Genomic DNA, 27,015 nt, shown 5'->3' with positions numbered 1-27,015 from the left:
TGCCCAGTTTGAAGATGAGATGTTGTTCTTCCAGTTTGTGCTGGAATTCATTGGAACACTGCTGCATATCAAGAACAGACAAGGGGGCATGCAAGCAGGATGCTGTGTTAAAATGACCGGTTACGGGAAGGTCGTGTCATGTTTGCACACAGACAGGAGGCGTTCTGCTAAGTGGTCACCCAGTCTGCGTTTGGTTTCTCCAATGTAGAGTATTGTTGTGTATTGTACTTGCTGCACCCAATGTAGCCCACTCTACTTTGGAGAAACCAAAGACAGACTGGGTGATCGTTTTGCAGAACTCTTCCGGTCTGTGTGCAAGCATGACCCTGACCTTCCCATAGTCAAAAATCACAACACCAGGTTATAGTCCAACACGCTTAATTGGAAGCACACCAGCTTTCGAAGCATCGCTCCTTCATCAAGTGGTAGTGGAGGGCTCAATCCTAACACATTGTAAATTTTTGCTATACACTGTGTGTTAGGATTGAGCCCTCCACTACCACCTGATGAAGGAGCGACGCTCCAAAAGCTAGTGTGCTACCAATTAAACCTGTTGACTATAACCTGGTATTGTGTGATTTTTAACTTTGTACACCCCAGTCGAACGCAGGCATTTCCAAATCATGACACCTCATAGTCAGTCATTTCAACACAGCAACCTGCTCTCTTGTCTGTCCTTGGTATGCCCAGTCTTCAAGTTCTTCAAGTTGCTTTCGTTGTAGTAATTATAACCTCAAAACTGGTGTAAAAAGAAATGGTTAACAAAGTGGAACAATGTCTTGCGGTCATTTTATGCAGATCAAAGTTGGATTTAAAAGGAATAGTGAGGCATCAATGAACTGTTAAAGCATTGCACACATTCCAGGCAATGTATGAAAGTTTAGACTGTCATTTTTAGTAAAATAATCAGTCATTCTCAGACTAAACATTACTACATAAGCTAATACAGAAGCCAGCTTAGAAGTAACATGTAGTATCATGATAGTACTTAATATGCTTTACATAATGTTATTCTGACAATCACTGATTCAAACCTGCAACAAATGATTATAAGTTAGCGAACGTTAATTCAAATCAATAATTAGATTTTTTAAAAAGGCTTGGTTAATATTCTTATGATCCCAGGCAAGATTACAAAATTATATTATGGTCTTAGATTGCCAACTTGATACTGGCACCTGGTGAGGTATCAGGAACCTTTTGTTTTTAAAAGAAGATAAAAGGCCATAACCAGGGGATTTAATTTAAAAAAAGACCCACATTTCCGATGTTTCGAACAAACACGTCTTTATTATAGAACAGTAATACAATCTACAATACTTGTCCTCTTTATTTTGAACACCCAGAATTGACATGAAGTATTACACTGCATTTACACAGCTCACATCCAATAACAGAATGAGTTCCAGTCAGATCTCATGGATTTCTCAGTAACTCTCTCCAAGATGTGAATGACATGGTGGATCATTAAATTTCACGAAATCTCACAAAGGACTCCAACTCAACAACCTTTGTTGTTCCGGCCTTGAAACTCCCTCTTATGATCCATTCCAATATAGACTATTCAACAAAAGATCTTGTTCTCGCCAATCACCCCCTTATCCTGGGTTTACATATCCCTTTGCTCAGAAACTGCACTCCGCACTTTCTGACAGGCACAACTCCTAGCTTTCACCAATCTGGCTTTGTCCACAGGTTTCCCCTGACCTTGAAGCTTGCTCAGCTGTATGGTACAAACACCGTGTGGGGCTTTTCACTCTCTCAGCTGCACGGAAGGATGAATACTCGCAAAGCTTCTACTGAGCCCCTCACACGTCCCCCAACTTCGGACCTCCTTCCACAGCTTCCTAAGACTTCTTCAGAGTCCTTACTCCAATTGTTTACTGCGCACTAATCCCGAAAACTTCTTCCTGAGTTGATTCTAATGGCACAGAGCACCCCCTCCTGGCAAGACATCCAAACAGCAGCACTCCAAGCATGCAGTCTGCCTCTGCCTCTTCCTTCAACTAACTGTCTTGCGACTCCGTAACTGCTTTCAGTGACCCCTGAATTGGCTTTCAACACACAGAATGCACACAAAGAGAAGGATTCGCCACACCTTTCCATTTGGAAAAAGGAAAGATTCACCACAGTGAAAGTTTCTTGAGAAAGGCTTTGAAAATATCCCATTTCTTATAATAAACATTTAACTAATAGTTTAAGACAGACTGTACAAATAACTCTTTAATTTACACATTTATATATAGCGTATTTACAAAACTATAAAAGATTACTCCAAACATAAACAAATACATGTGACAAGAAGGATTAGCAGCAAATAAAAACATTTTCACTGACATTACTTAGCACCTTAGTTTTATTTTACACTCTTCCTTTAACTCAGCAAAGAATGTTTCTGTTCGGTCCACAGATCAGGTTTTATTAACTGCAGTTTTAAATTCATCCTTATTTCATTTTCCAAATTCAAAGAGTCACTTCATTTTCAGATAAGGTCAAAATAACTTATTTGTTTGGAGCAAGTAGTCTTTGCCTGAATTAAAATCCATTTCCATTTGGTGAATGTTGCTTACATGTTTCAATGAAAGTATGGCATATTCCTGCTGGATTCGGTCTCTGACACTTTCCAGACCTTTCACTTTGTCTTGGTGCCATTCTAAACACATCTGATTCAATTCTTTCCGAGCGATATCCACAGCTTCTGTGTTTTGGACTTAGATTTTCCTTTCCAAGACTTGATGGCTCCTGCATAATAAACAGACCATGTCCTTTCAAATCTTCTTGGGGTTTCAAATGGTCTACTGGGAACTGAGATCTTGACAGTATTCCTGTCATTGTAGGTCAAAAACACCAGAAAGCCCTCCAGATTTCCTGTCAAGTGAAATTAATTCTTCAAGACCACTCTGAGATCTCAGGACCTTCCAAGTATTGAAGCACCTCATTTGGCAATTTTACAGGATATTGGCATTTCTCACAAGTGTCTGTTACAGATGAGGGCACATCAGTCCTTCTCCTGGAACCACTTCTTTGCCCAACTTTACCTGCCACGTGCACCAGTGCCACTAGTTTAACATCCAAGTTTTTTTCCTTGGTACTGTTTTTCAAGTGTTTCTATTACTCCATCATCAATCTGCTTCCAACAATTTAGATTTTTAGATTCCCTCCAGCGTGGAAATTTGTTTTGACCTATCTTATGTAATGAAACCTGCTGGTTTCCCAACATTACTTATATTATCCTTTCTAATAGCTAGAAAAGCTCCTGCCTTTTTTCCTGCAGCCACATTCTTGTTTATTCCTCCAGCTACTCGGTGGTTTTCCATGTGCCAACATTTGACCACCTCGCTGCCTGTGAGAAATACCAGATGTTTCTGCTAGTGCTGCTATTCCTTTTGCTTCAGTTACGTACTTGGGAGAACTCATCCAAATAGGATTTAATTGTTACTGGAATGCTACTGAAGTCTTCCATAATCAGGCTCTCTCTCTCTCACACTTTCACAAGTTTACTCCAACTTCAATGAACACATCCATTGATTCTACAACATTTCTATTTCTTCCACAAATTCAACAAATACCTAACTGGGTATCAGCCCAACATCCCAAATGACTTTTCAGGTATATTTTTCTTTAAACTAAATGGGAATTTCATGCTTCCCCCAGCCAATTCATTACTGGCTTGTAGATCTTAATCTCTCTGGATTAAATACATTACTTTACAAATCTTCTCAAATCCTCCCATTCATTCTGTTCAGTTCAAGTCATTTGATGTTGCTTTCACTCTGTTATCTGGACTATAACCCTCTGCATCAGAAGGTTGTGAGGTCAAACCCCACTGCTAAAACATAAACACAACAACCTTATCCTATATTTACATAGGAGAAGAGTTTCCTGTTCTGTCAGGGGTGTAGATAGAGACTAGGAGAGTCCTCCATGGTCAGAGGTGCTCACAGAGACTAAAAGAGAGTTGGAGAGTTCTGAACTGACTGAAGGATAATAATTGCTCAGAAAAAGTGAGCTTATAACCCACTCTAACTCATAATTATTAAACTTTGGCTCCTTCAACTACACCCCCTGAAGTGAGACTTGAGACCCAAAACACCTCCATTCACCAACACAACCACGCCCCCCCCCCCTCAAGACCCAACTGCTCCAAACAGCCAGCCCAGCCCTGTTAGCCTCAATGATATCCATCCTCAGATCCAACGTTCCAACTGACCTCTTCTTCCTGCCCCAGCTCATCCGATATTCCTTCCACCCCTTCACTCCACTCCCCTCCCCTCTGCATGTCCCTGCTTCACTGTGGGAATTTCCTTTTCGGTTTCTAAGCAGCTTTACTCCTCCTGACCAGCCTTTCACTCTACATGTGGCCTTAAGAAGTGTGGTCCAACAGTGTGGATCTGTATGGAGGGACTCCCCCACCCCCACCCCCTTGCAGTTCTCAGCCTTTGCCTGAAATCTTTTGCTCCTTATATCAGAAAATGACAGTTTATACAATGTTTTTGAGGATTTGAGGAAGAGAGAGAGTTTCACATGGGTATGTGAATCGGTTAATACTGAGCAGCAAATATCAAATATTCCTTGCACCAAATTGGAGGAATTTATGACTGAAAGCTAAATCCAATCACTGTAGCTCCTCGTGAACACGCTGGTGTTTCAGCAAGTGGGACGACTGAGTGAATCCTTTCCCACACTCAGAACAAGTAAATGGTCTCTCCCCAGTGTGCACCCGCTGGTGTCTCCGCAGGTGGAACAACTGAGTGAATCCCTTCCCACACTGAGAGCAGGTGAAGGGCCTCTCCCCGGTGTGAACCCGCTGGTGTGCCCGCAGAGTGGATGAATCAGCGAATCCCTTCCCGCACTTGGAGCAAGTGAACGGCCTCTCCCCGGTGTGAACCCGCTGGTGGGTCAGCAGGGTGGTCGACTGACTGAAGCCCTTTCCGCACACCAAGCAGGTGAAAGGCCGCTCGCCGGTGTGAACCCGCTGGTGTTTCAGCAGGTTGGACGACTGAGTGAATCTCTTCCCACAGACGGAGCAGATGAACGGTCTCTCTCCGGTGTGGACCCGCTGGTGTACAGTCAGCTGTGACGATGTCCTGAACCCAGACCCGCAGTGCGAGCACCTGAACGGTCTCTCATCGGTGTGAAAACGCTGATGGCATATCAGTTCTGTGGAACCTTTGTAGCACTTCCCACAGTCTGGGCACTTAAAAGGTCTCTCGTCCGTGTGAACATGCTGATGGCGCATCAGGTCCCTGGAACTTTTGAACGACTTCCCACAGTCGGGGCATTTAAACGGTCTCTCCCCAGTATGGACCCGCTGGTGGAGCAGCAAATGGGATAACTGAGTGAAGCCCTTCCCACACTCGGAGCAGCTGAACGGCCTCTCCCCAGTGTGAACTCGCTGGTGTGTCAGCAGGTGGTACAACTGAGTGAAGCCCTTCCCACAGTCGGAGCAGGTGAACAGCCGCTCCCCGGTGTGAACCCGCTGGTGTCTCATCAGGGTCGAGGACCGTGCAAATCCCTTCCCGCAGTCGGAGCAGGTGAACGGCCTCTCCCCGGTGTGACTGCGCTGATGCCTTTCGAGCACAGACGGATAACTGAACCCCATCCCACAGTCTCCACACTTCCATGGTTTCTCCCCACTGGGAACGGTGCTTTTTCCTTCCATGGTCAAACTACAGTGATAGTCAGGCCATCAGAATTCGGTGGATCTATCAGAACCTGTTTTTGAACAGTGCAAAGCCTCCTCTTCCAACACTCTGTGAAACTGATTTAAAAACAGGGAAAAAAAAGAGGGAGTGAGAGAACACTCACAAAAAAAAATACAAAGGCAGGTTCCGAAATCAATCTGAACAAATCTTGGCAATTGGTGAGGACAGCACAAGGAAAACATGATCGTGAAAGTAGCTGGATTGACATAAAAACCCAACTGGTTCGCTAATGTCCTTCAGGGAAGGGAAATTCCCTGAAAGCTTGGAGCTACATATTGGTCAAAGTGGAGGGTGAGAGAGCGAGAGACAGAGAGAAGGCAAAGGGTGCCAGATTTCAGTTACTTTATTCTTCCACAATTCAAATCAGTACTCTGACAGAGTCTAGTAAGCCCTCAAGCTGCATCCCTTTCAATGACCAGTCGTACGTAAACACCATGACCTCCAACTCCCTCCAAGTCACACACCATCTTGACTTGTCTGACCTCCAGTACTGAAGGAGCTGAAATTCCCCCCCAACTATCAGGAAGCCATTACCTACACTCTCCACTCTAAACTCCATCCGCCTGCCATTGACTCCTTCTCTCTCCCTGGTAAATGTCTTGTGGTTGAATCAGACTGTTCACAACATATCCCCATCTTCACTAAGACCACTTCCTGCCCCTTCAGTAACATCACCCAACTCAACCCTAGTCTCAGTTAATCTGCTGCTGAAACTCTCATCTATTCCCTTGTTATCCCTAGATGGAACTATCCTAACTGTTGTGATCCCAGCTAATGGGATGGCTTGACAAGTCAGACCCAAGATTGAAACTTGGCTTCATCAATCCTGAAGAAGGGCTTATGCCCGAAACGTTGATTCTCCTGCTCCTTGGATGCTGCCTGACCTGCTGTGCTTTTCCAGCAACACATTTTCAGCTCTTTATCAATCATATACTTATCACGTTGCTTAGTAAGTGAATCATATTCAAATGAGGCCAACGTTTTTTGACGACATTACAGAAGTTTTGCACGTTAAGATGAAAACAAAAACAAACTATTGAGAACTACTCAGAGAAATCTTTAAATGCACACCAAATATAATATTGTCAAGCTATTTCCCAATGCACCAATGTAAAGTCATCCCAATTCAGAGAAATTACTCCTTGATATCAAATCTTCAAGTTCTACCTAATTGATTGTTCTTAGTCTCTTCCTTGCAAACTGTGCTGTCAGAATTGAGAGCTTAAACTTTCTCTATTTCTAACAACTTGTTGATTTCTAATCAAACCCATCTTCTGAAGCTGCTGAGCTAAACATCCACCAATGTTACCTGTATCCTGAAATACTCTGACAAACTTATAAGATTAGATTCCCTACAGTGTGGAAACAGGCCCTTGGACTCAACCAGTCCACACTGACCATCCGAACAGTAACCCACCCAGACCCATTTCCCTCTGAATGATGCACTTAACACTACGGGCAATTTAGCATGGCCAATTCACCTGATCCGCACATCTTTGAACTGTGGGAGGAAACCGGAGCACCTGGAGAAAACCCACGCAGACACGGGGAGAATGTGCAAACTCCACACTGACAGTCGCCCAAGGCTGGAATCGAACCTGGGACCCTGGTGCTGTGAGGCAGCAGTGCTAACCACTGAGCCACCACGCTGCCCCCATTTCAGTGGGGGACGACTCTGAGCAGCTGCTCCTGGCCGGGCGGTTTTTTTTTTGGGAGTGTAGTGGTTATCACATTTGCCTAATATGCGAAAGGTCCCGCAGTATAAGCAACTGTACATCGAAGCTTGAGCAGTCACTTGCTCTGCGCGTGACAGTGGATTAATTCAATGTTCCGCAAAGTCTCTGGTCTTTATTTGAAAAGAAAATCTGTCACAAAAGTACCAATACCCAGACATGCAAAGTCTATAAATAAAATTAATATATACCTGTAAATCACACAACTTTCATTACATAAAGCACTCCTGACCTCCCGTAATTAACCTCACTGTAATTCTGAGAACATCTAACACTCTGCTGTCCATGAGCTGAGTCTCACCAAACTCATCTCCTCACTGACCTACACAGGGGATGGCTGAAGAAGCACCATATTCTTAAATTATCAACTTTCCTTCCTGGTTGTGATCATCACAACACGTTTAATCTTCAATTTGAAAGGGAGAGGGTACAATCAAAAGTGACAATATTTCAGTTGGATAAAGGGAACTATGGAGCTATGAGGGAGGAGCTGGCCAAAGTTCATTGGTGCAATACCCTAGCAGGGATGGCAGTGGAGCAATAATGGCAGGTATTTCTGGGTATAATGCAGAAGATGCAGGATCAGTTCATTCCAAAAAGGAAGAAAGATCCCAGGAGGAGGCAGGGGCGGCCGTGGCTGGTGAGGGAAGTTAAAAAACATATAAAGTCAAAAGAGAAAAAGTATAACATAGCAAAGATAAGTGGGAAAACGGAGGACTGGGAAGCTTTTAAAGAACAACAGAGGATTACTCAGAAGGAAATACGCAGAGAAAAAATGAGGTATGAAGGTAAACTGGCCAAAAATATAAAGGAGGATAGTAAAAGCATTTTTTTAGGTATGTGAAAGGAAAATAAATAGTTGACACTAAAATTGGGCCCTTGAAGACAGAAACGAGTGAATATATTACAGGGAACAAAGAAATGGCAGAAGAGTTGAATTGGTACTTCAGATCTGTCTTCACTGGGGAAGACACACGCAATCTCCCAGATGTAACAGTGGCTGAAGGACCTGAACTGAAGGGAATTTATATTTGCCAGGAATTAGTGTTGGAGAGACTGTTAGGTCTGAAGGCTGATAAGTTCCCGGGGCCTGATGGTCTACGGTGGTGGCTCTAGAAATCATGGATGCATTGGTGATCATTTTCCAATGTTCTATAGATTCAGGATCAGTTCCTGCGGATTGGAGGGTGGCTAATGTTGTTCCACTTTTTAAGAAAGGAGGGAGAGAGAAAGCAGGGAATTGTAGACCAGTTAGTCTGACCTCAGTGGTGGGAAAGATGCTGGAGTCAATTATAAAGGATGAAATTACGACACATCTAGATAGCAGTAACAGGATAGGTCAGAGTCAGCATGGATGTATGAAGGGCAAATCATGCTTGACTAATGTTCTGGAATTTTTTGAGGATGTAACTCTGAAGATGGATGAGGGAGATCCAGTAGATGTAATGTACCTGGACTTTCAGAAAGCCTTTGATAAAGTCCCACACTTGAGGTTAGTGAGCAAAATTAGGGCACATGGTATTAGGGGCAAAATACTGACATGGATTGAAAATTGCTTGGCTGACAGGAAACAAAGAATAGTGATAAACGGCTCCCTTTCGGAATGGCAGGCGGTGACCAGTGGGGTACCGCAGGGATCAGTGCTGGGACCGCAGCTTTTTACAATATACATTAATGATATAGATGATGGTATTGAAAGTAATATTAGCAAATTTGCTCATGATACAAAGCTGAGTGGCAGGGGAAATGTGAGGATGATGTTAGGACATTACAGGGTGAGCTGGACAGGCTAGGAGAGTGGACAGATGCATGGCAGATGCAGTTTACTGTGGATAAATGTATGGTTATCCACTTTGGTGGCAAGAACAGGAAGGCAGATTACTACCTAAATGGAGTCAAGTTAGGTAAAGGGGCAGTACAGAGAGATCTAGGTGTTCTTGTACATCAGTCAATGGAAGCAAGCATGCAGGTACAGCAGGTAGTGAAGAAAGCTAATAGCATGCTGGCCTTCATAACAAGAGGGATTGAGTGTAGAAGCAAAGAGGTCCTTCTGCAGCTGTACAGGGCACTGATGAGACTGCACCTGGAGTATTGTGTGCAGTTTTGGTCTCCAAATTTGAGGAAAGACATTCTGGCTATTGAGGGAGTGCAGCGTAGGTTCACGAGGTCAATTCCTGGAATGGCGGGACTACCTTACGTTGAAAGATTGGAGTGACTGGGCTTGTATACCCTTGAGTTTAGAAGGCGGAGAGGGGACGTGATTGAGATGTATAAGATTATGAAAGGATTGGACACTCTGGAGGCAGGAAGCATGTTTCCGCTGATGGGTGAGTCCCAAAGCAGAGGACCCAGTTCAAAAATAAGGGGTAGGCCATTTAGAACAGAGTTGAGGAGAAACTTCTTCACCCAGAGAGTGGTCGGCGTGTGGAATATTCTGCCCCAAAAGGCTGTGGAGGCCAAGTCTCTGGATACTTTTAAGAAAGAGTTGGGTAGAGTTCTTAAGGATAGTGGAATCAAGGGTTATGGGGATAAGGCAGGAGCAGGACACTGATTGAAGATGATCAGCCATGATCATAATGAATGGTGGTGCTGGCTCGGAGGGCAGAATGGCCTACTCTTGTACCTATTGCCTATTGTCTATGTCTTGTGATCTAGGAGAAAGCGAGGACTGCAGATGCTGGAGATCAGAGCTGAAAAATGTGTTGCTGGAAATCACAGCAGGTCAGGCAGCATCCAAGGAACAGGAGAATCGACGTTTCGGGCATAAGCCCTTCTTCAGGAAGGAGGAAGGTGTGCCAATCAGGCTAAGAGAAAAGGTAGGGAGGAGGGACTTGGGGGAGGGGCGTTGGGAATGCGATAGGTGGAAGGAGGTTAAGGTGAGGGTGGTAGGCCGGGTGGGGGGGAAGAGATTGCGAAGAAGATTGCAGGTCAAGAAGGTGGTGCTGAGTCCAAGGGTTGGGACTGAGATAAGGCGGGGGGAGGGGAAATCGGAAGCTGGAGAAATCTGCATTCGTCCCTTGTGGTTGGAGGGTTCCTAGGCAGAAGATGAGGCACTCTTGCAAGGATGCCTTCCTTGAAGAAGCTCTCTTCCTCCCTCTACAAAGATCTCAGTGAGACCCTCTCTCACTGCTCACCCCAGGTCATCTCCTCTGCCCTGAAGCTCTTCAGCCGTATTCTCAAACAGACTCACTACCACAGCCACATCTGCTTCCTCTGCTCCTGTCTTCAGAACCGACTGACCCTGCATGGACTCGGGGCCACGTTCAGACCAACAACATTTGGACCCAACCAGGACAACCAGTACCTAAAACAAATTCGAAGCCTCCAGCAACAGACGTCCCTCTGGATCCTCTGCTCCACACTTGCAGCCATGCGTCGCTACCTACATTCCCTGCAATCAGCCCGACCCCTGCTCAGGACACAGACCTGCAAAGAACCTCTACTGTACTTCATCCACAGAAGAATCCATACACTAAACAAACAGTTCTTCCTAGCCATATCGGAAATTAAAGACAGTAAGTACCAAAAACTTTCGTGTACTTACCCCCACACTCCGGATTCCTCAACCATTCCAGAATCTTCCATCTGCCTCCGGAACCGCTCGGGTGCCATTAACCACGCGGCCGCTACTGCAACCACTGCCGCGAACAAGAACGTCACTTCCGCCCCCACCGACCATGCAGCCTCCGCGATCGCCGCCCACACAACCGCCTCCACGATCGCCAGGAAGACCATCGCCAACAGATTCGCGGCTTCCGCGGGGTCCACAGCCACCCGGAACAACACCGTTTCTGCTGTCGCCGCAGCCACTTCCGCCCCCAGTGACGTCACTCACCTGCACAACGACCACGCCGCATGTGTCTCCGCCCCCGCCGCATGTGTCTCCGCCCCCGCGTCGATCCCCGCTCCGCGCCGATCTCCGCCCCCGCGCCGATCTCCGCCCCTACGCCTAACCCTGCCCCCCCACTCCCAGCTCCAGCCCCACAGCAGGTCTTAGCTCCCAGCCCTGCTGCATTTTCACCATCCCTCCAGACCTCCCCCTCTCTGAGGATGAAAGATCAGTCCTCAGCAGAGGCCCCACCTTCATCCCCCTACGCTCCCAGATGAACGAGACATCAAACAATTCTTCCGCCGCCTTCGCCTCCGCGCCTACTTCTTTGACCAGGATTCTCACCCACCCTCTGACGACCCCTTCTCCCATCTCCAACACACCCCATCCACCTGGACACCCCGTGCTGGCCTCTTACCCGCCCTCGATCTCTTCATAGCCAACTGCCGCCGCGACATTAACCACCTCAACCTCTCCACCCCTCTCACCCACTCCAACCTCTCACCCTCTGAACGTGCAGCCCTCCACTCCCTCTGCTCCAATCCCAACCTCACTACCAAACCGGCAGACAAGGGAGGTGTGGTGGTACTTTGGCGCACCGATCTTTACATTGCTGAGGCTAAACGTCAGCTCGCGGACACCTCCTCCTACTGCCCCCTTGACCATGACCCCACCTCCCACCACCAAACCATCATCTCCCAGACCATCCATAACCTCATCACCTCAGGGGATCTCCTATCCACCACCTCCAACCTCATAGTCCCACAACCTCGCACCGCCCGTTTCTACCTCCTGCCCAAAATCCACAAACCTGACTGCCCCGGCCGACCCATTGTCTCAGCCTGCTCCTGCCCCACCGAACTCATCTCTGCATACCTCGACACTGGCCTGTCCCCCTTAGTCCAAGAACTCCCCACCTACGTTCGGGACACCACCCACGCCCTCCACCTCCTCCTTGATTTTCGCTTTCCCGGTCCCCAATGCCTTATCTTCACCATGGACATCCAGTCCCTGTACACCTCCATCCCCCATCACGAAGGACTCAAAGCCCTCCGCTTCTTCCTTTCCCGCCGCACCAACCAGTATCCTTCCACTGACACCCTCCTTCGACTGACTGAACTGGTCCTCCCTGTGAACAATCCTCCCACTTCCTCCAAACCAAAGGAGTTGCCATGGGCACCCGCATGGGCCCCAGCTATGCCTGCCTCTTCGTCGGATATGTTGAACAGTCCATCTTCCGAAGCTACACTAGCACCACCCCCCACCTTTTCCTCCGCTACATCGATGACTGTATCGGCGCTGCCTCGTGCTCTCACAAGGAGATTGAACAGTTCATCCACTTTACTAACACCTTCCACCCCGATCTCAAATTTAGCTGGACCGTCTCAGACTCCTCCCTCCCTTTCCTAGACCTCTCCATTTCTACCTCGGGCAACCGACTCAACACGAACATTTACTATTAACCAACTGACTCCCACAACTACCTAGATTACACCTCCTCCCACCCAGCCCCCTGTAAAAACGCCATCCCATATTCCCAATTCCTTTGTCTCCGCCGCATCTGCTCCCAGGAGGACCAGTTCCAACACCGAACAACCCAGATGGCGTCCTTCTTCAAGGACCGCAATTTCCCCTCAGACGTGGATGACGATGCTCTCCGCTACATCTCCTCTACTTCCCGCTCCTCTGCCCTTGAGCCCCGCCCCTCCAACCGCCACCAAGACAGAACCCCACTGGTTCTCACCTACCACCCCACCAACCTCCGCATACAACGTATCATCCGCCGCCATTTCCGCCACCTCCAAACAGACTCCACCACCAGGGATATATTTCCCTCCCCTCCCCTATCAGCGTTCTGGAAAGACCACTCCCTCCGCAACTCCCTCGTCAGGTCCACACCCCCCACCAACCCAACCTCCACTCCCGGCACCTTCCCCTGCAAACGCAAGAAATGCAAAACCTGCGCCCACACCTCCCCCCTCACTTCCCTCCAAGGCCACAAGGGATCCTTCCATATCCGTCACAAATTCACCTGCACCTCCACACACATCATTTAATGCATCTGCTGCACCCGATGTGGCCTCCTCTACATTGGGGAGACAGGCCGCCTACTGGCAGAACGTTTCAGAGAACACCTCTGGGACGCCCGGACCAACCAACCCAACCACCCCGTGGCTGAACACTTTAACTCTCCCTCCCACTCCACCGAGGACATGCAGGTCCTTGGACTCCTCCATCGCCAGAACATAACAACACGACGGTTGGAGGAAGAGCGCCTCATCTTCCGCCTGGGAACCCTCCAACCACAAGGGATGAATGCAGATTTCTCCAGTTTCCTAATTTGCCCTCCCCTCCACCTTATCTCAGTCCCAACCCTCAGACTCAACACCGCCTTCTTGACCTGCAATCTTCTTCCCGACCTCTCTGCCCCCAGCCCCTCTCCAGCCTATCACCCTCACCTTAACCTCCTATCACATTCCCAATGCCCCTCCCCCAAGTCCCTCCTCCCTACCTTTTATCTTACCCTGATTGGCACACCTTCCTCATTCTTGAAGAAGGGCTTATGCCCGAAACGTCGATTCTCCTGCTCCTTGGATGCTGCCTTTTCCAGCAACACATTTTTCAGCTATGTCTTGTGATCGCCTGCAGTAACACAACCATTGATATCTCTCCCCAGAAGGTAATGAAGGTTTTGTCACTGAATTTATCCAAGGCAGAATTACATCAATTTTTGGCAGACAAAGATATCAAGGGTTATGGCGCCAGTCGAGAAGATGGGAGCTAGGTGGAACCATTTCAGCCGTACAGGTTCAAAAGGCTGAGCAGTCTAATCCTGCTCTGAATTCTTATGTTCCCACCTTGAAAACTGATCCAAGTCTGGCTTCTTGAGTATTTCCAATCTTAATCACTCCTGCATTCATGGCCACTTATTCAGCTTCTAAGGTCTTAAGCTCCGGGATTTCCTGCCTAAACGTCTCTAACGCTCCATCTGATGTTCCTACTTTAAGATAGCTCCTACCACGCTACTTCTGCGACCAAGGTATTATTGCCTCATATCTGTTCATGTGTTTCGGTGCATTGTAACACACCTGTTAAAGAACATTTTATTACAGTAATAGCATTGCGGGGGCACGTTCACCCCACAGCGGTATAAGAACGTCAAAAACTGCTGGGAAAAGAGACACTGTCTCTAACCTTGTCTTGCATTCATCAGGACATTTGCAAGAACAATGAAGGGAACAATGTTTTATACTGTGACAAAAAGAGATGCTGATTGGTTAAGGCAAGCTGCTGGGCATTGCACCAATTAGTGAATGATTAATAGGTACATTTTTTGTTTAAATATAAAGCAGACAGCTTGGCGTTCAAATGGTCAAGGCAAGTCCCTGAGAACTGAATGAGAGAATGGCTGTTTAGGTGAATTGATACAGTAGCACTGTCTGCTAAGAATAGGACCATATGCATGATTGTAAGCAACTTCGGGTAATCTCAAGTGTGCAAGCCAACTGCCTAAATTGATTGTCTTCATAATATTTAGCACACTCAGATTTATTTAGCAAACGTTCTGCAACCACAGAATCAAACCTAATATTTGACAGCGTTGTTTTGGTGTTGCAAGCAGGAGCTGGCTGGGTACATTGCCTGTTGTGAGCAGCTGCAGGGACATGACACGCCAGTTTTGGGATGCACGTCCTACAGATCTAGCTTTACACTGGAGGACCGAAACCCTGTCGAATTTGATGGTCATTAAAAGCTCAGGAGTAGAAATAAAACTGACAATCGGAAAGGGGAAAGTTCCTGACTGTGAGAATTTAAAACTACTGAGACTGCTAAGACAGCAGATGGTCAGTGATGGGCAATGGTAGGAGTTACATTTCAAAACAGTCAACAGAAGTTACAGCAAAATCAAAACGTCATCAAAACACACCCATTGTAAGAGTCAGAGGAAGTCTGTCAATGACAGAAAGGTGATCAGAGAGGAGAATGGATGAAGATGGCCTCTGATCCACAAAGAGTCACACCAGCCCCAGAATCTTGGAACGTCTCACACATATAACAGAGCACAACAAAAGCTCAATATTGTAGATAAATGGTCACAAATACTCACCTCTGAAACCACTTCAGCTTACATTTCCCTGCCAGTATCAGCAGCTTGAAAGATATCAGCAGCACTGGGGTCTATATTCTACGATTTATTTACGATTCTATGATTTCATTGGAGCCAGAGAAAAAATTCACAGTTGAGAAACTCTCCGGGGAACAGGTGATGTCACTGCACATCCTCTTTGACTATCCTGGAAATCAAAGTTTGCAAAATCAAAATCTGTGAGCAGGGTTGACATTCAGAAGAGACACAAGTATTTCTACAAATTTGAGTCTGTTGTGTGACTATTCTCCCCTTCTGATCCCCAGAAAAGGAATGTCCAAAATCCATCCTTGTCAGTACAAGAGAGGAATTCACAACATTTTCTCCTCCGAGCTGAGAATGATGATGTATGTTTCCTTGCGTACACCTGCCACTCACTGTGATCACAGTGGCACAGGGCTGTGCACTTCTGAAAAAAAAAACACATATCACTGGAGAAATTCAGCAGGCCTGGCAAAATCCTGCGACAGAACGCCAGACTCGAAAATTTAATTCTGCTTTCTCTTCACACATCAGACATGCCAGCTGCATTTCTCCAGCGAATTTTGTTTCAAATTCCCACCATCCATAGTTCTTTGTCATGTGTCTTCTGAGCTGCAGATCTTTAGACACATGGGGGAAGTACACCTCAAGAGATAGTGCATTGAGGAGAGCAGCAGTTAGAGTCATAGAGACATACAGCACAGAAACAGACCCTTCGGTCCAACCCGTCCATGCCGATTAGATATCCCAACCTAATCTAGTCCAACTTGTCAGCAGCCGGCCCATATCGCTGCAACCCTTCCTATTCATATACCTATCCAGATGCCTTTTAAATGCTGCAATTGTACCAGCCTCCACCACTTCCTCTGGCAGCTCATTCCATACACGTACCACCCTCTGTGTGAAAATGTTGTCCCTGAGGTCTCTTTTATATCTTTCCCCTCTCACCCTAAATCTATGCCCTCTAGTTCTGGACTCCCAGGGAAAAGACTGTATATTTATCCTATCCATGCCCCTAATGAATTTATAAACTTCTATAAGGTCACCTCTCAGCCTTTGATGCTCCAGGGAAAACAGCCCCAGCCTATTCAACCTCTCTTGGTAGCTCAAATCCTCCAATTCTGGCAACATGCTTGTAAATCTTTTCTGAACCCTTTCAGGTTTCACAACATCCTTCCGATAGGAAGGAGACCAGAACTGCTGCATAAATCTCACATTTATCTAAATGAAACTCCATCTGCCACTCCTCAGCCCACTGGCCCATCTGATCAAGATCCCATTGTAATCTGAGGTAACCTTCTTCGCTGTCCACTACACCTCCAATTTTGGTGTCATCTACAGACTTACTAACTGTACCTCTTATGCTCACATCCAAATCATTTATATAAATGACAAAAAGTAGTGGACCCACTAGTCACAGGCCTCCAGTCTGAAAAACAACCCTCCACCACCACCCTCTGTCTTCTACCTTTGAGCCAGTTTTGTATCCAAATGGCTAGTTCTCCCTGTATTCCATGAGATCTAACCTTGCTAACCTGTCTCCCATAGGAAACCTTGTCGAACACCTTAATGCATGTCTACTGCTCTGCCCTCATCAATTCTTTGTTACTTCTTCCAAAGACTTAATCAACTTTGTGAGACATGATTTCCCACGCACAAAGCCATGTTGACTATCCCTAATCAGTCCTTGCCTTTCCAAACACATGTACATCCCGTCCCTCAGGATTCCCCCCAACAACTTGCACACCACCGACATCAGGCTCACCAGTCTATAGTTCCCTGGCTTGTCTTTACCAGTTTTCTTAAACAGTGGCACCATATTAGCCAACATCCAGTCTTCCGGCACCTCACCTGTGACTATCGATAATATAAATGTCTCAGCAAGAGGCCCAGCAATCACTTCTCTAGCTTCCCACAGAGTTCTAGGGTACACCTGATCAGGTCCTGGGGAATTATCCACTTTTATGGTTTCAAGACATCCAGCACTTCCTCCTCTGTAATATGGACATTTCTCAAGATGTCACCATCTATTTCCCTACCTTCTTTATAATCCATGTCCTTTTCTACAGTAACTCGCAATATACTCGTTTAGTGTGTCCCCCATCTCCTGTGGCTCCACACAAAGGCCGCCTTGCTGGTCGTTGAGGGGCCCTATTCTCTCCCTAGTTACCCTTTTGTCCTTAATGTATTTGTAAAAACCCTTTGGAGTCTCCTTAACTCTATTTGCCAAACTTATCTCATGTCCTCCTGATTTCCCTCTTTAGTCCTACTGCCTTTATACTCTTCTAAGGATTCCCTCGATCTATCCTGTCTATACCTGACATATGCTTCCTTCTTTTTCTTAACCAAACCCTCAATTTCTTTAGTCATCCAGCACTCGCTACACCTACCAGTCTTTCCTTTCACCCGAACACAAATATACTGTCTCTGGACTCTCATTATCTCATTTCTAAAGGCTTCCCATTTTCCAGCCGTCTCTTTACCTGCAAACATTTGCAGAAGAGATTCCAATGATCCAAGAATATGAATCATTCTCCCATACATCAGCTCCTCAGCTCTGCATTCATCTGATCTATCCTCCTATTTCTACCCTCACTACCTCGTAGTACCGGAAGTAATCCAGGTATTACTACTCTTGAAGACCTCCTTTTTAAATTCCTGCCTAACTCTCTATATTCTCCCTTCATAATCTCATCCTTTCCCCATCCTATGTCATTGATTCCAATGTGTACAATGACCACCTGTTGGGCCCTCTCCCCTTGAGAACATTCTGCACCCTGTTTGAGACCTCCTTGATCCTGGCACCAGGGAGGCAACACACCATTCTGATTTTTCGCTGCTGGCCACAGAAACGTCTGCCTGTATCTCGGACTAGAGAGTCCCCGAACACAATTCATCTCGTGGAACCTGATGTACCCCTCACTGCATCAGAGCCAGTCTCGATACCAGAAACTTGGCTATTGTGCTACATTCCCCTGAGAATCCATCACCCCCTACATTTTCCAAAACAGCATACCAGTTTGAAATGGGGATAGCCACAGAAGGCTCCTGCACTACCTGCCCACCTCTCTTACCTTTCCTGGAGTTGACGCATCTATGTGACTGTATCTGCGACTTCCTAGAACTGCCATCCATCACATCCCCTTGCTCTTGTAAATTCCTCACTGCCTCTAACTGTCGCTCCAACCGATCCATTCGATCTGATAGGATTCGCAACCAATGGCATTTATTGCAGATATAATCCTCAGTAACACGTAAATGAAACGCCAATACTGTGCAGCTTGATGGACCAGTTGTCTGAACAATGTGACTTGAAAGAAGTTCTAGCATTGACATATTAATGAATCAAAACCTGCAATCCATTCTAAAAGTTGAAAGACTGAACAGCAATCTCAGTTTGTTCAATACATCGTATCAGTTGCATGATACTACGATCTTGTGCTCTCAATTCTGTGAATTATGATCCTGCACCACTGGCTACTTGACGAAGGAGCAGCACTCCGAAAGCCAGTGCTTCCAAATAAACCTGTTGGACTATAACCTGGTGTTGTGTGATTTTTAGCTTCGTCCAACACCGGCTCCTCCACGTCATGAACAATGGGCAGCAAGCTCCGCCCAGTCAGTCCAGACACTGCCCCTCACAAAGATGGCGGCCTCACAAGCACACAACAGCCGCATCGCCCCCAACAAAGATGGCGGCCGCCGCCCTGGGGCCCTGCTCCTGAGCCAAAGCCCCCCCCACCCCGTGCCCGATTCGCTCGCGTCCGGGCAAACGGCGCCGCCGGAAGTTATCTTGCCGGCTTTTCAGCTTACACGAGACGTTCACAGAGCCTGCCCCTTCACCCGCCAGGTCCACCGGCCCGTTCCGCCCGCCTCATTTGGTAATGTTTTCGGAGCCGAGAATACAACTCCCCCGGACGCCATCACCCACTCCACGCATGCTCTGTCTGACCATCGGCTCTGCGCCTGCGCACCTGCTCTCCCACTGTGGGAGCCAGAGTATCACAGAATGATCATTGAACCCGGCCATTCGGCCCACTGGGTCAACACCGACCCTCCCAAGACCCACCCTGACTCATCCCCGCATTTCCCATGGCTAACTCACCCAGCCTGCACATCCCTGAACACTATGGGCAATTTAGCATGGCCAATCCAACTAACTTTCACAGCCAACCTATTTTCATAAGTGAAACGTTTCCACCCTCTCTCCATTGCTTTAATTTTCTTTCTAAAATGCAGAGCCCAGAACTGAGCTGCCCCATCTCAGCTGAGGCTACTCTCTTATACAAGAGCAGTAGAACGGCTTGCATTCACATTCCATACCCCGAGGACAGTGTATGTTTTATTGAGCACTCTGTCAACCTACACTGTCACATTTAATGACTTCTGCACTAAGGCCCTCTGCCTCTACATACCTTTGGAGTTGTACCCTTTGTTTAACTGTTGTTGCTCGTACAGAACTTGATTGGTGACAAAAGTCAAACTTTGTCAAAGTTGTTCGTCTTGCACTCATCAGGATAATTGACAAGAAATACCACTGTAAAGGGAACACAACATTCACACATACAGCACATCAACCCTATTGCCCTGATCACCATACTATTACAGGTATAGGTTGTGCTCAAATACAACAAAGAACTGCAGATTTTGGAGATCAGGTAAGGTGTGAGGGAGTGTTGCTGAACAAAGAGACCTTGGAGTGCAGGTTCATAAATCCTTGAAAGTGGAGTCGCAGGTAGAGAGGATAATGAAGAAGGCGTTTGGTAAGCTTTTATTGGTCGGAGTATTGAGTACAGGAGTTGGGAAGTAATGTTGCAGCTGTACAGGACATTGGTTAGGCCACTGTTGGAATATTGCGTGCAATTCTGGTCTCCTTCCTATTGGAAAGATATTGTGAAACTTGAAAGAGTTCAGAAAAGATTTACACGGATGTTGCTAGGGTTGGAGGATTTGAGCTATAGGGAGAGGCTGAACAGGCTGGGGCTGTTTTCCCTGGAGCATCAGAGGCTGAGGGGTGACCTTATAAAGGTTTACAAAATTATAAGGGGCATGGATAGGATAAATTGACAAAGTCTTTTCCCTGGGGTGGGGGAGTCCAGAACTAGAGGGCATAGGTTTAGGGTGAGAGGGGAAGATATAAAAGAGACGTAAGGGGCATCGTTTTCAAGCAGAGGGTGGTACGTGTATGGAATGAGCTGCCAGAGGAAGTGGTAGAGGCTGGTACAATTGCAACATTTAAAAGGCATCCAGAAGGCTATATGAATAGAAAGGGTTTGGAGGGATATGGCTATATGCTGGCAGGTGGGTCTAGATTGGGTTGGGATATCTGGTCAGCATGGACGGGTTGGACTGAAGGGTCTGCTTTCCGTGCTGTAGATTTCCATAACTCTATGACTCCATAAGCATAAACTGCTGGAGGAGTTATTATGTGGAAGGATCGCTCATCTCAAAACATCAACTATGCAGTGGCACTGGCTATTAGCCAGGGAACAGATAATTCACTATAGTTTTAGTTGTACATCTACTTGTAGCGTTAACAATAATTATTTGTTCAGAAACAAAAACAGAAATTGCTGGAAAAGCAAGTCTGGCAGCATCTGTGAAGAGAAATCAGAGTTAACGTTTCGGGTCCAGTGAACATGTTCTGATTTCCAGTGTCCATAGCTCTTACAGTTTTTAATAATCATTTGTTGTTATCATGATATTTTAAACTCTCAGAATTGTTCCAAAGAACGTGTTTAAATCAGAATATATTACAACTTAATATGACGATTCATACAAATTGCATAAAGAAGTTTGTTCAAAGTCAGATTAAGGGAATATACGGAACATTTCATTGTTTGGTTATCAAAACTGAAGATCAATTAAACAGAATTATAGAATCGGCCAGCCCATCAATAACCCATTAATGTGTGGGAAGAGAGAATCTTGAATTTGTGCTTGGGGTAAAGACTCTTGTCTCTGGAGACCTTCATAGTCAGCAATGTCCAGAGGGGATTAGCTTCCTCTGATCAACCTTTATAAACACACAGAAATCTGTTAGATATGATAAGGATGTTTATGTCTCCATTTAGGTTAACTTATTGTGGGAAATTGACAGCAGATAATTTCAATTACACAGGGACACTATGTTTAAAATTAAAATTTGTTTGTTTGGTAGTATAGAACTTGAATATTGCTGAAAAAAAAGGGACATTTTGTCTTGCAATCATAAGAAACGTGACAAATAGCAAAGTCTCCACCAAAGTCCCCAGGCCAACCAATCAGCACCTCCCTTTCATGCAGCATAAACTTTAACTTTTCCATTGAATTGGTATTTTCATGAATTATCCCAATAAGGATAAAACAAAAAGCTTTGATAAAACAAGACACAAATTAAAAGGTTTGATTGTACGGATGTATTCCTCCATAATGGGCAGCACGGTGGCACGGCAGTTAGCACTGCTTCCTCACAGCACCAGAGACCCAGGTCCAATTCCCGCCTCAGGCGACTGTCTGTGTTGAGTTTGCACAGTCTCCCTGTGTCTGTGTGGGTTTCCTCCGGGTGTTCCGGTTTCCTCCCACAGTCCAAAATGTGCAGGTTAGGTGAATTGGCCATGCTAAATTGCCCATAGTGTTAGGTGAAGGGGTAAATGTAGGGGAATGGGTCTGGGTGGGTTGCGCTTCGGAGGGTCGGTATGGACTTGTTGGGCCGAAGGGCCTGCTTCCACACTGTAAGTAATCTAATTCAAAATTCTACATTACAACTCTGAATCAATTATATTTCTTCTCATATAAGATTTCTTTGAATTTATATATTTGGGAGAATATATATTTGGTATCTGGTATTTAAAAGGAATTTCCGGTCAAATGGATGAATTCCAATTGAGCATCCTTTACCTCAGTAGAGTGGTCGAATGATCAAATCTCACATTAAGAGTCAATGAACTGTTTTCCTGCGGTGTGAGTGTGCTCATGTACAATGAAGACAGATGAGAAAGTAACTGACCTGAGTCAAACATATCAAAAAGGCATGCATTTGCTGCATTTAACATCAAGCTGATTTATTTGTATTTTATCAACGGCGTTCACACTTCTAAGTGGGCTGGGGATTTTCTACATCAGCCCCAACAGATACAAATGTACATGATTCAGTCTTGTATGTGATTAACAGCAAGTTCCAATCACTGTAATGATGGGCTGGCTGATTGAAACCCTTCCCACACTCTGAGCGGGTGAACAGTCCCTCCTCAGTGTGAACTCCCTGACGGACAGTGAATTGAAGTAACTGCTTGAGCCCCGTCCTAGCAGAGTGACATCTGAACTGTCTCGGGTCAGCGCAAACATGTTGATGGTGCATATGTTCCCAACACATTTGATACACCTCCCACAGTCTGGGAATTTAAAAGTTATCTCAGGAGTGTGAATTTGTTGGGATGTCAGTAGATGGGACAGGGAGTGAATTCCTTCCCAGTGGATGAACACGTTACATCTTCACAAAAGAACTGCAGCAGGCATTCTCAGACTAGAAATGTAAACCTGATGCCACACTTTCAGTCAGGACGAAATCCCAGTTGGACCCCAGTCTCTGATTTGACAGCACGTTTCCCCCCCCCCACTCCCCGTGGTCCTCGCTGACTCGAAACCCCAGTTGCGAAGGAGCTTGTGTTCGCACTCTCGGAGCTGTGAGCAACTGAGGAGAGCGGCCGGGATACGTTTCTTCCTCACCTCAGGATCAACCCTGACTTCGCTGTCAGTGAAGAGAGATGAGGAAGACCAAAGTGCTGTTTGTCCCTCTCAGCGGGACTCTGGAGGACCGTGTCCCGACAGGTTTCGGCTGTACAATCCTGCCCCCCCCCAGACTGTCCTTTCCGTGCTCTGCTCAGGAATGATCAATGGTCCAGCTGGGAAAGACAACGATGTGGTAACACATGGGCTGACCTATTTGGCATTTATCCAGACTATTAAACCCCAGCCCAGTTGCAGGGATTATTATTACCAGCAGTAGCAAACACCAACGGGTCAGAACGAATACGATTCAGTCCTGTATGTCTCTTTAACTGCAGCAGTTATGACAGTCACTCGTGCATTCACTGGTATCTCAGCGCCCAAGTTGGGATAACAAAGTGAATCTCTCCCACACGTTGACCAGGTAAGCAGCCTACCGGCAGTGTGAATGTTTCTTTTTATTCATCTGCGGGACGTGGGCACCGCTGGGTGGCCTGCATTTACTGTCTGTCCCTAGTTTCCCTTGAGAAGGTGGTGGTGAGCTGCTGTCTTGAATCTGGGCAGTCCACTTGCAGTGGGGTGACCCACAATGCCATTAGGGAGGAAATTCCAAGGTTTGGGTCCAGTGACAGTGAAAGAACAGCGATATATTTCCAAGTCAGCATGGTGAGTGGCTCACAGGGGAACCTGAAGGTGGTGGCATTCCCATGCATCTGCAGCCTTTGTTCTTCTGGATGGAAGTGGCCATTGGTTTTGGACGATAAAACTGGAGGATCTTTGGTAACTTCTTTGCAGCATCTCTTGTAGATCGTACACCTGCTTATGATTCATGTTGATGATTTAGCAGACACATTTTGCTTTGAAAATTTCTGCTCAGATTAGATTCTCAGAAATAGATTTTTACTGGCGCTGGTACATTGTATTTTCTGAGGTAGGATGACCAACTGAACCCCTTTCCACACTTGACCTCCCCCACCACACACGCGCTGACGTTCAGTGAATTGAGATGATGGTCTGAACACAAGCCTGCAACGAGAGCACCTGAACGGTCTCTTGTTCCATCAACACGTTCACATGGATGGGACATCAGCTCGACAGGACGTGGGATAAAATTTGCTGTAATCCATTTGGAAGATCGTCCGACAGTGTGGACTGACTGGTGTGCAACCAGTTCAGATGAGTCTCTTCTGACATCTGGAGCAGGTAAGTGACCTCTCTCCGGTATGAGCTCAAGTTCAGCACTGAGACACCAGTGAATTCACTGATGTTGCTGCAGGTCTGACAAGCACCTGAACCTCTTCCTGCAGTGAGAGAAGATGGAGGCAGTTGGACCACGGCACGTGCACCATCAGTAAATATACACGCACAGATCTTGTCAGGCTAATTTGATTGTTCTCCCGCCACTTTGAACTCACTGGTGTGTACAGACGCTAGATGGAGAAAGGTGTTTCGTTCAGATAAATGCGAGGTGTCGCGTTTTGGCTAGACAAACCAGGGCCGTACATAGAGGGCATAGGATTAGGGTGAGAGAGGAAAGATATAAAACAGACCTAATGGGGCAAATTTATCACTCAGAGGGAGGTATGTGTATGGAATGAGCTGCCAAAGGAAGTGGTGGAGGCTGGTACAATTGCAACATTTAAAAGGCTTTTGGATGGGTATATGAATAGGAAGGGTTTGGAGGGATATGGGCCGGGTGCTGGCAGGTGGGACTAGATTGGGTTGGGATATCTGGTCGGCATGGACGGGTTGGACTGAAGGGTCTGCTTTCCGTGCTGTACATTTCTATGGCAGGTAGACAGGGTAGTGAAGAAAGCATTTGGCACGCTTGCCTGCCCTGATCAGAGCATTCAGTACAGAAGCTCAGGTGTCACATTATGGCTGTGCAAGACATTGGTGACACATTTGGACTACTGTGAATAATTCTGGTCACCTTGCTGTACAAAGGACGTTATTAAACTGGAAAGGGCGCAAAAATGGATGTCACCAAGACTGGAGCGCTTGAGTTATAAGGAGTGTCTGGACAGGCTGGGACTTATCTCCCTGGAGCGGAAAAGGCTGACCTTATAGAGGTTTATAAAATCATGAGGGGCATAGACAAGGTGAACAGCAACAGTCTTTTTCTCAGGATAGGGCAGTCCAAGGCTAGAGGCCATAGATTTAAGGTGAGAGGCAAGATTTTATCTCTCCCCCCTTCAGGCACTCTGCCTGTATTCCTGATGAAGGGCTTTTGCCCGAAACATCGATTTTCCTCGGATGCTGCCTGAAGTGCTGTGCTTTTCCAGCACCACTCTGATCTAGACTCTGGTTTCCAGCATCTGCGGTCATTGTTTTTAACCTAGATTTCAGAAGGAGCTGAGGGGCCACCTTTTCACCCAGTGGGTGGTGTGTATTTGAAACAAACTGCCAGAGGACAATGTCGTGGCAGGTACAAATGCAACATTTAAAAGATCTTTGGGCAGATACATGGACAGGAAAGGTTTAGAGACATGGGTCAAATGCAGATAAATGGGACCAATTCAGTTTAAGAAACCTGGTCAGCACAGACACATTGGGCTGAAGGGCCAGTTTCCGTGCTGTACACCTCTATGCGTTTTGGAAAGGCAAATCAGAGCAGGACTTATACACTTCATGGTAAAGTCATGTAGTCAGAGATGTACAGCACGGAAACAGACCCTTCGGTCCAACCCGTCCATATATCCCAACCCAATCTAGTCCCACCAGCCAGCATCCCTCCAAACCCATCCAAATGCCTTTTAAGTGGTGCAATTGTAACAGCCTCCACCACTTACTCTGGCAGCTCATTCCATACACGTACCACCCTCTGCATGAAAAGAATTGCCCGTTAGGTCTCTTTTATATCTTTCCCCTCTCACCCTAAATCTATGCCCTCTAGTTCTGGACTCCCCCACCCCAGGGAAAAGACTTTGTCTATTTATCCTATCTCCTGGGGAGTGTTGCTGAACAAAGAGATCTTGGAGTGCAGGTTCGTAGCTCCTTGAAAGTGGAGTCGCAATAGACAGGATAGTGAAAGCAGCGTTTGGTATGCTTTCCTTACTGGACAAAGCATTGAGTATAAGAGTTGGGAGATCATGTTGCGGCTGTACAGGACATTGGATAGGCTACTTTTGGAATGTGTGTGCAATTCTGGTCTCCCTCCTATAGGAAGGATGTTATGAAACCTGAAATGGTTCAGAAAATATTTACAAAAATGTTGCCTGAGTTGGAGGGTTTGAGCTACAGGGAGAGGCTGAATAGGCTGGGGATGTTTTCTCTGGAGTGTTGGAGGCTGAGAAGTGATCTTATAGAGGTTTATAAAACCATGAGGGGCATGGATAGTGTAAATAGACAAGGTCTTTTCCCTGGAATGGGGGAATCCAGAACTAGAGGGCATAGGTTTAAGGGTGAGAGGGGAAAGATATAAAAGGGACCTGAGGGGCAACTTTTTCATGCAGAGGGTGGTGCATGTATGAAATGAACTGCCAGAGGAAGTGATGGAGGCTGGTACAATTGCAGCATTTCAAAGGCATCTGGATGGGTGTATGAATAGGAAGGGTTTCGAAGGATGTGGGCCAAATGCTGGCAAATGGGACGAGATTAATTTAGGATATCTGGTTGGTAGGGATTAATTGGACCATGCTCTTTAGCTCTTTAACTCAATGGACATTCCTCTACGAACAGGGAAGGTTTAGAGGGACATAGGCCAAGTGCCGGGAAATGGGGCTAGGTTAGCTTTAGGGTACCTGGTTAGCATTGGACTGAAGGGTCTGTTTCCATGTTGTACATCTCTATGATTCGACATGAATTTCGGGCTCAGACAAGAATAAATGCTTGACCAAGTATCCAATGGAAGAGAGGGAACGGCAGAGGCAGCTGATCGGATTGACTCAACCTTAGTGAGAAGGAAGCTTT

The 27,015-nt window shown here is 46.4% G+C and overlaps 1 protein-coding gene across 1 annotated transcript in view; it reads right to left on the bottom strand.

The window, feature by feature from the left end:
- Positions 1-1,270: 1,270 nt before the first annotated feature.
- The window catches only part of LOC132828704 (gastrula zinc finger protein XlCGF26.1-like), a 30,978-nt gene continuing 5,233 nt past the window's right edge, over positions 1,271-27,015 (bottom strand). The window contains exon 3 of the mRNA XM_060845789.1: positions 1,271-5,591. Coding sequence (XP_060701772.1) covers positions 4,616-5,591 — 976 coding nt within the window. The 3' untranslated portion in view covers positions 1,271-4,615. The remainder of the gene's footprint in view (positions 5,592-27,015) is intronic.

This window comes from Hemiscyllium ocellatum, chromosome 27, assembly GCF_020745735.1.
Source record: "Hemiscyllium ocellatum isolate sHemOce1 chromosome 27, sHemOce1.pat.X.cur, whole genome shotgun sequence".
Classification (NCBI taxonomy): domain Eukaryota; kingdom Metazoa; phylum Chordata; class Chondrichthyes; order Orectolobiformes; family Hemiscylliidae; genus Hemiscyllium; species Hemiscyllium ocellatum.
The sequence above is the reverse complement of the archived record's forward strand: the minus strand, read 5'-3'. Positions and strand labels throughout refer to the sequence as shown.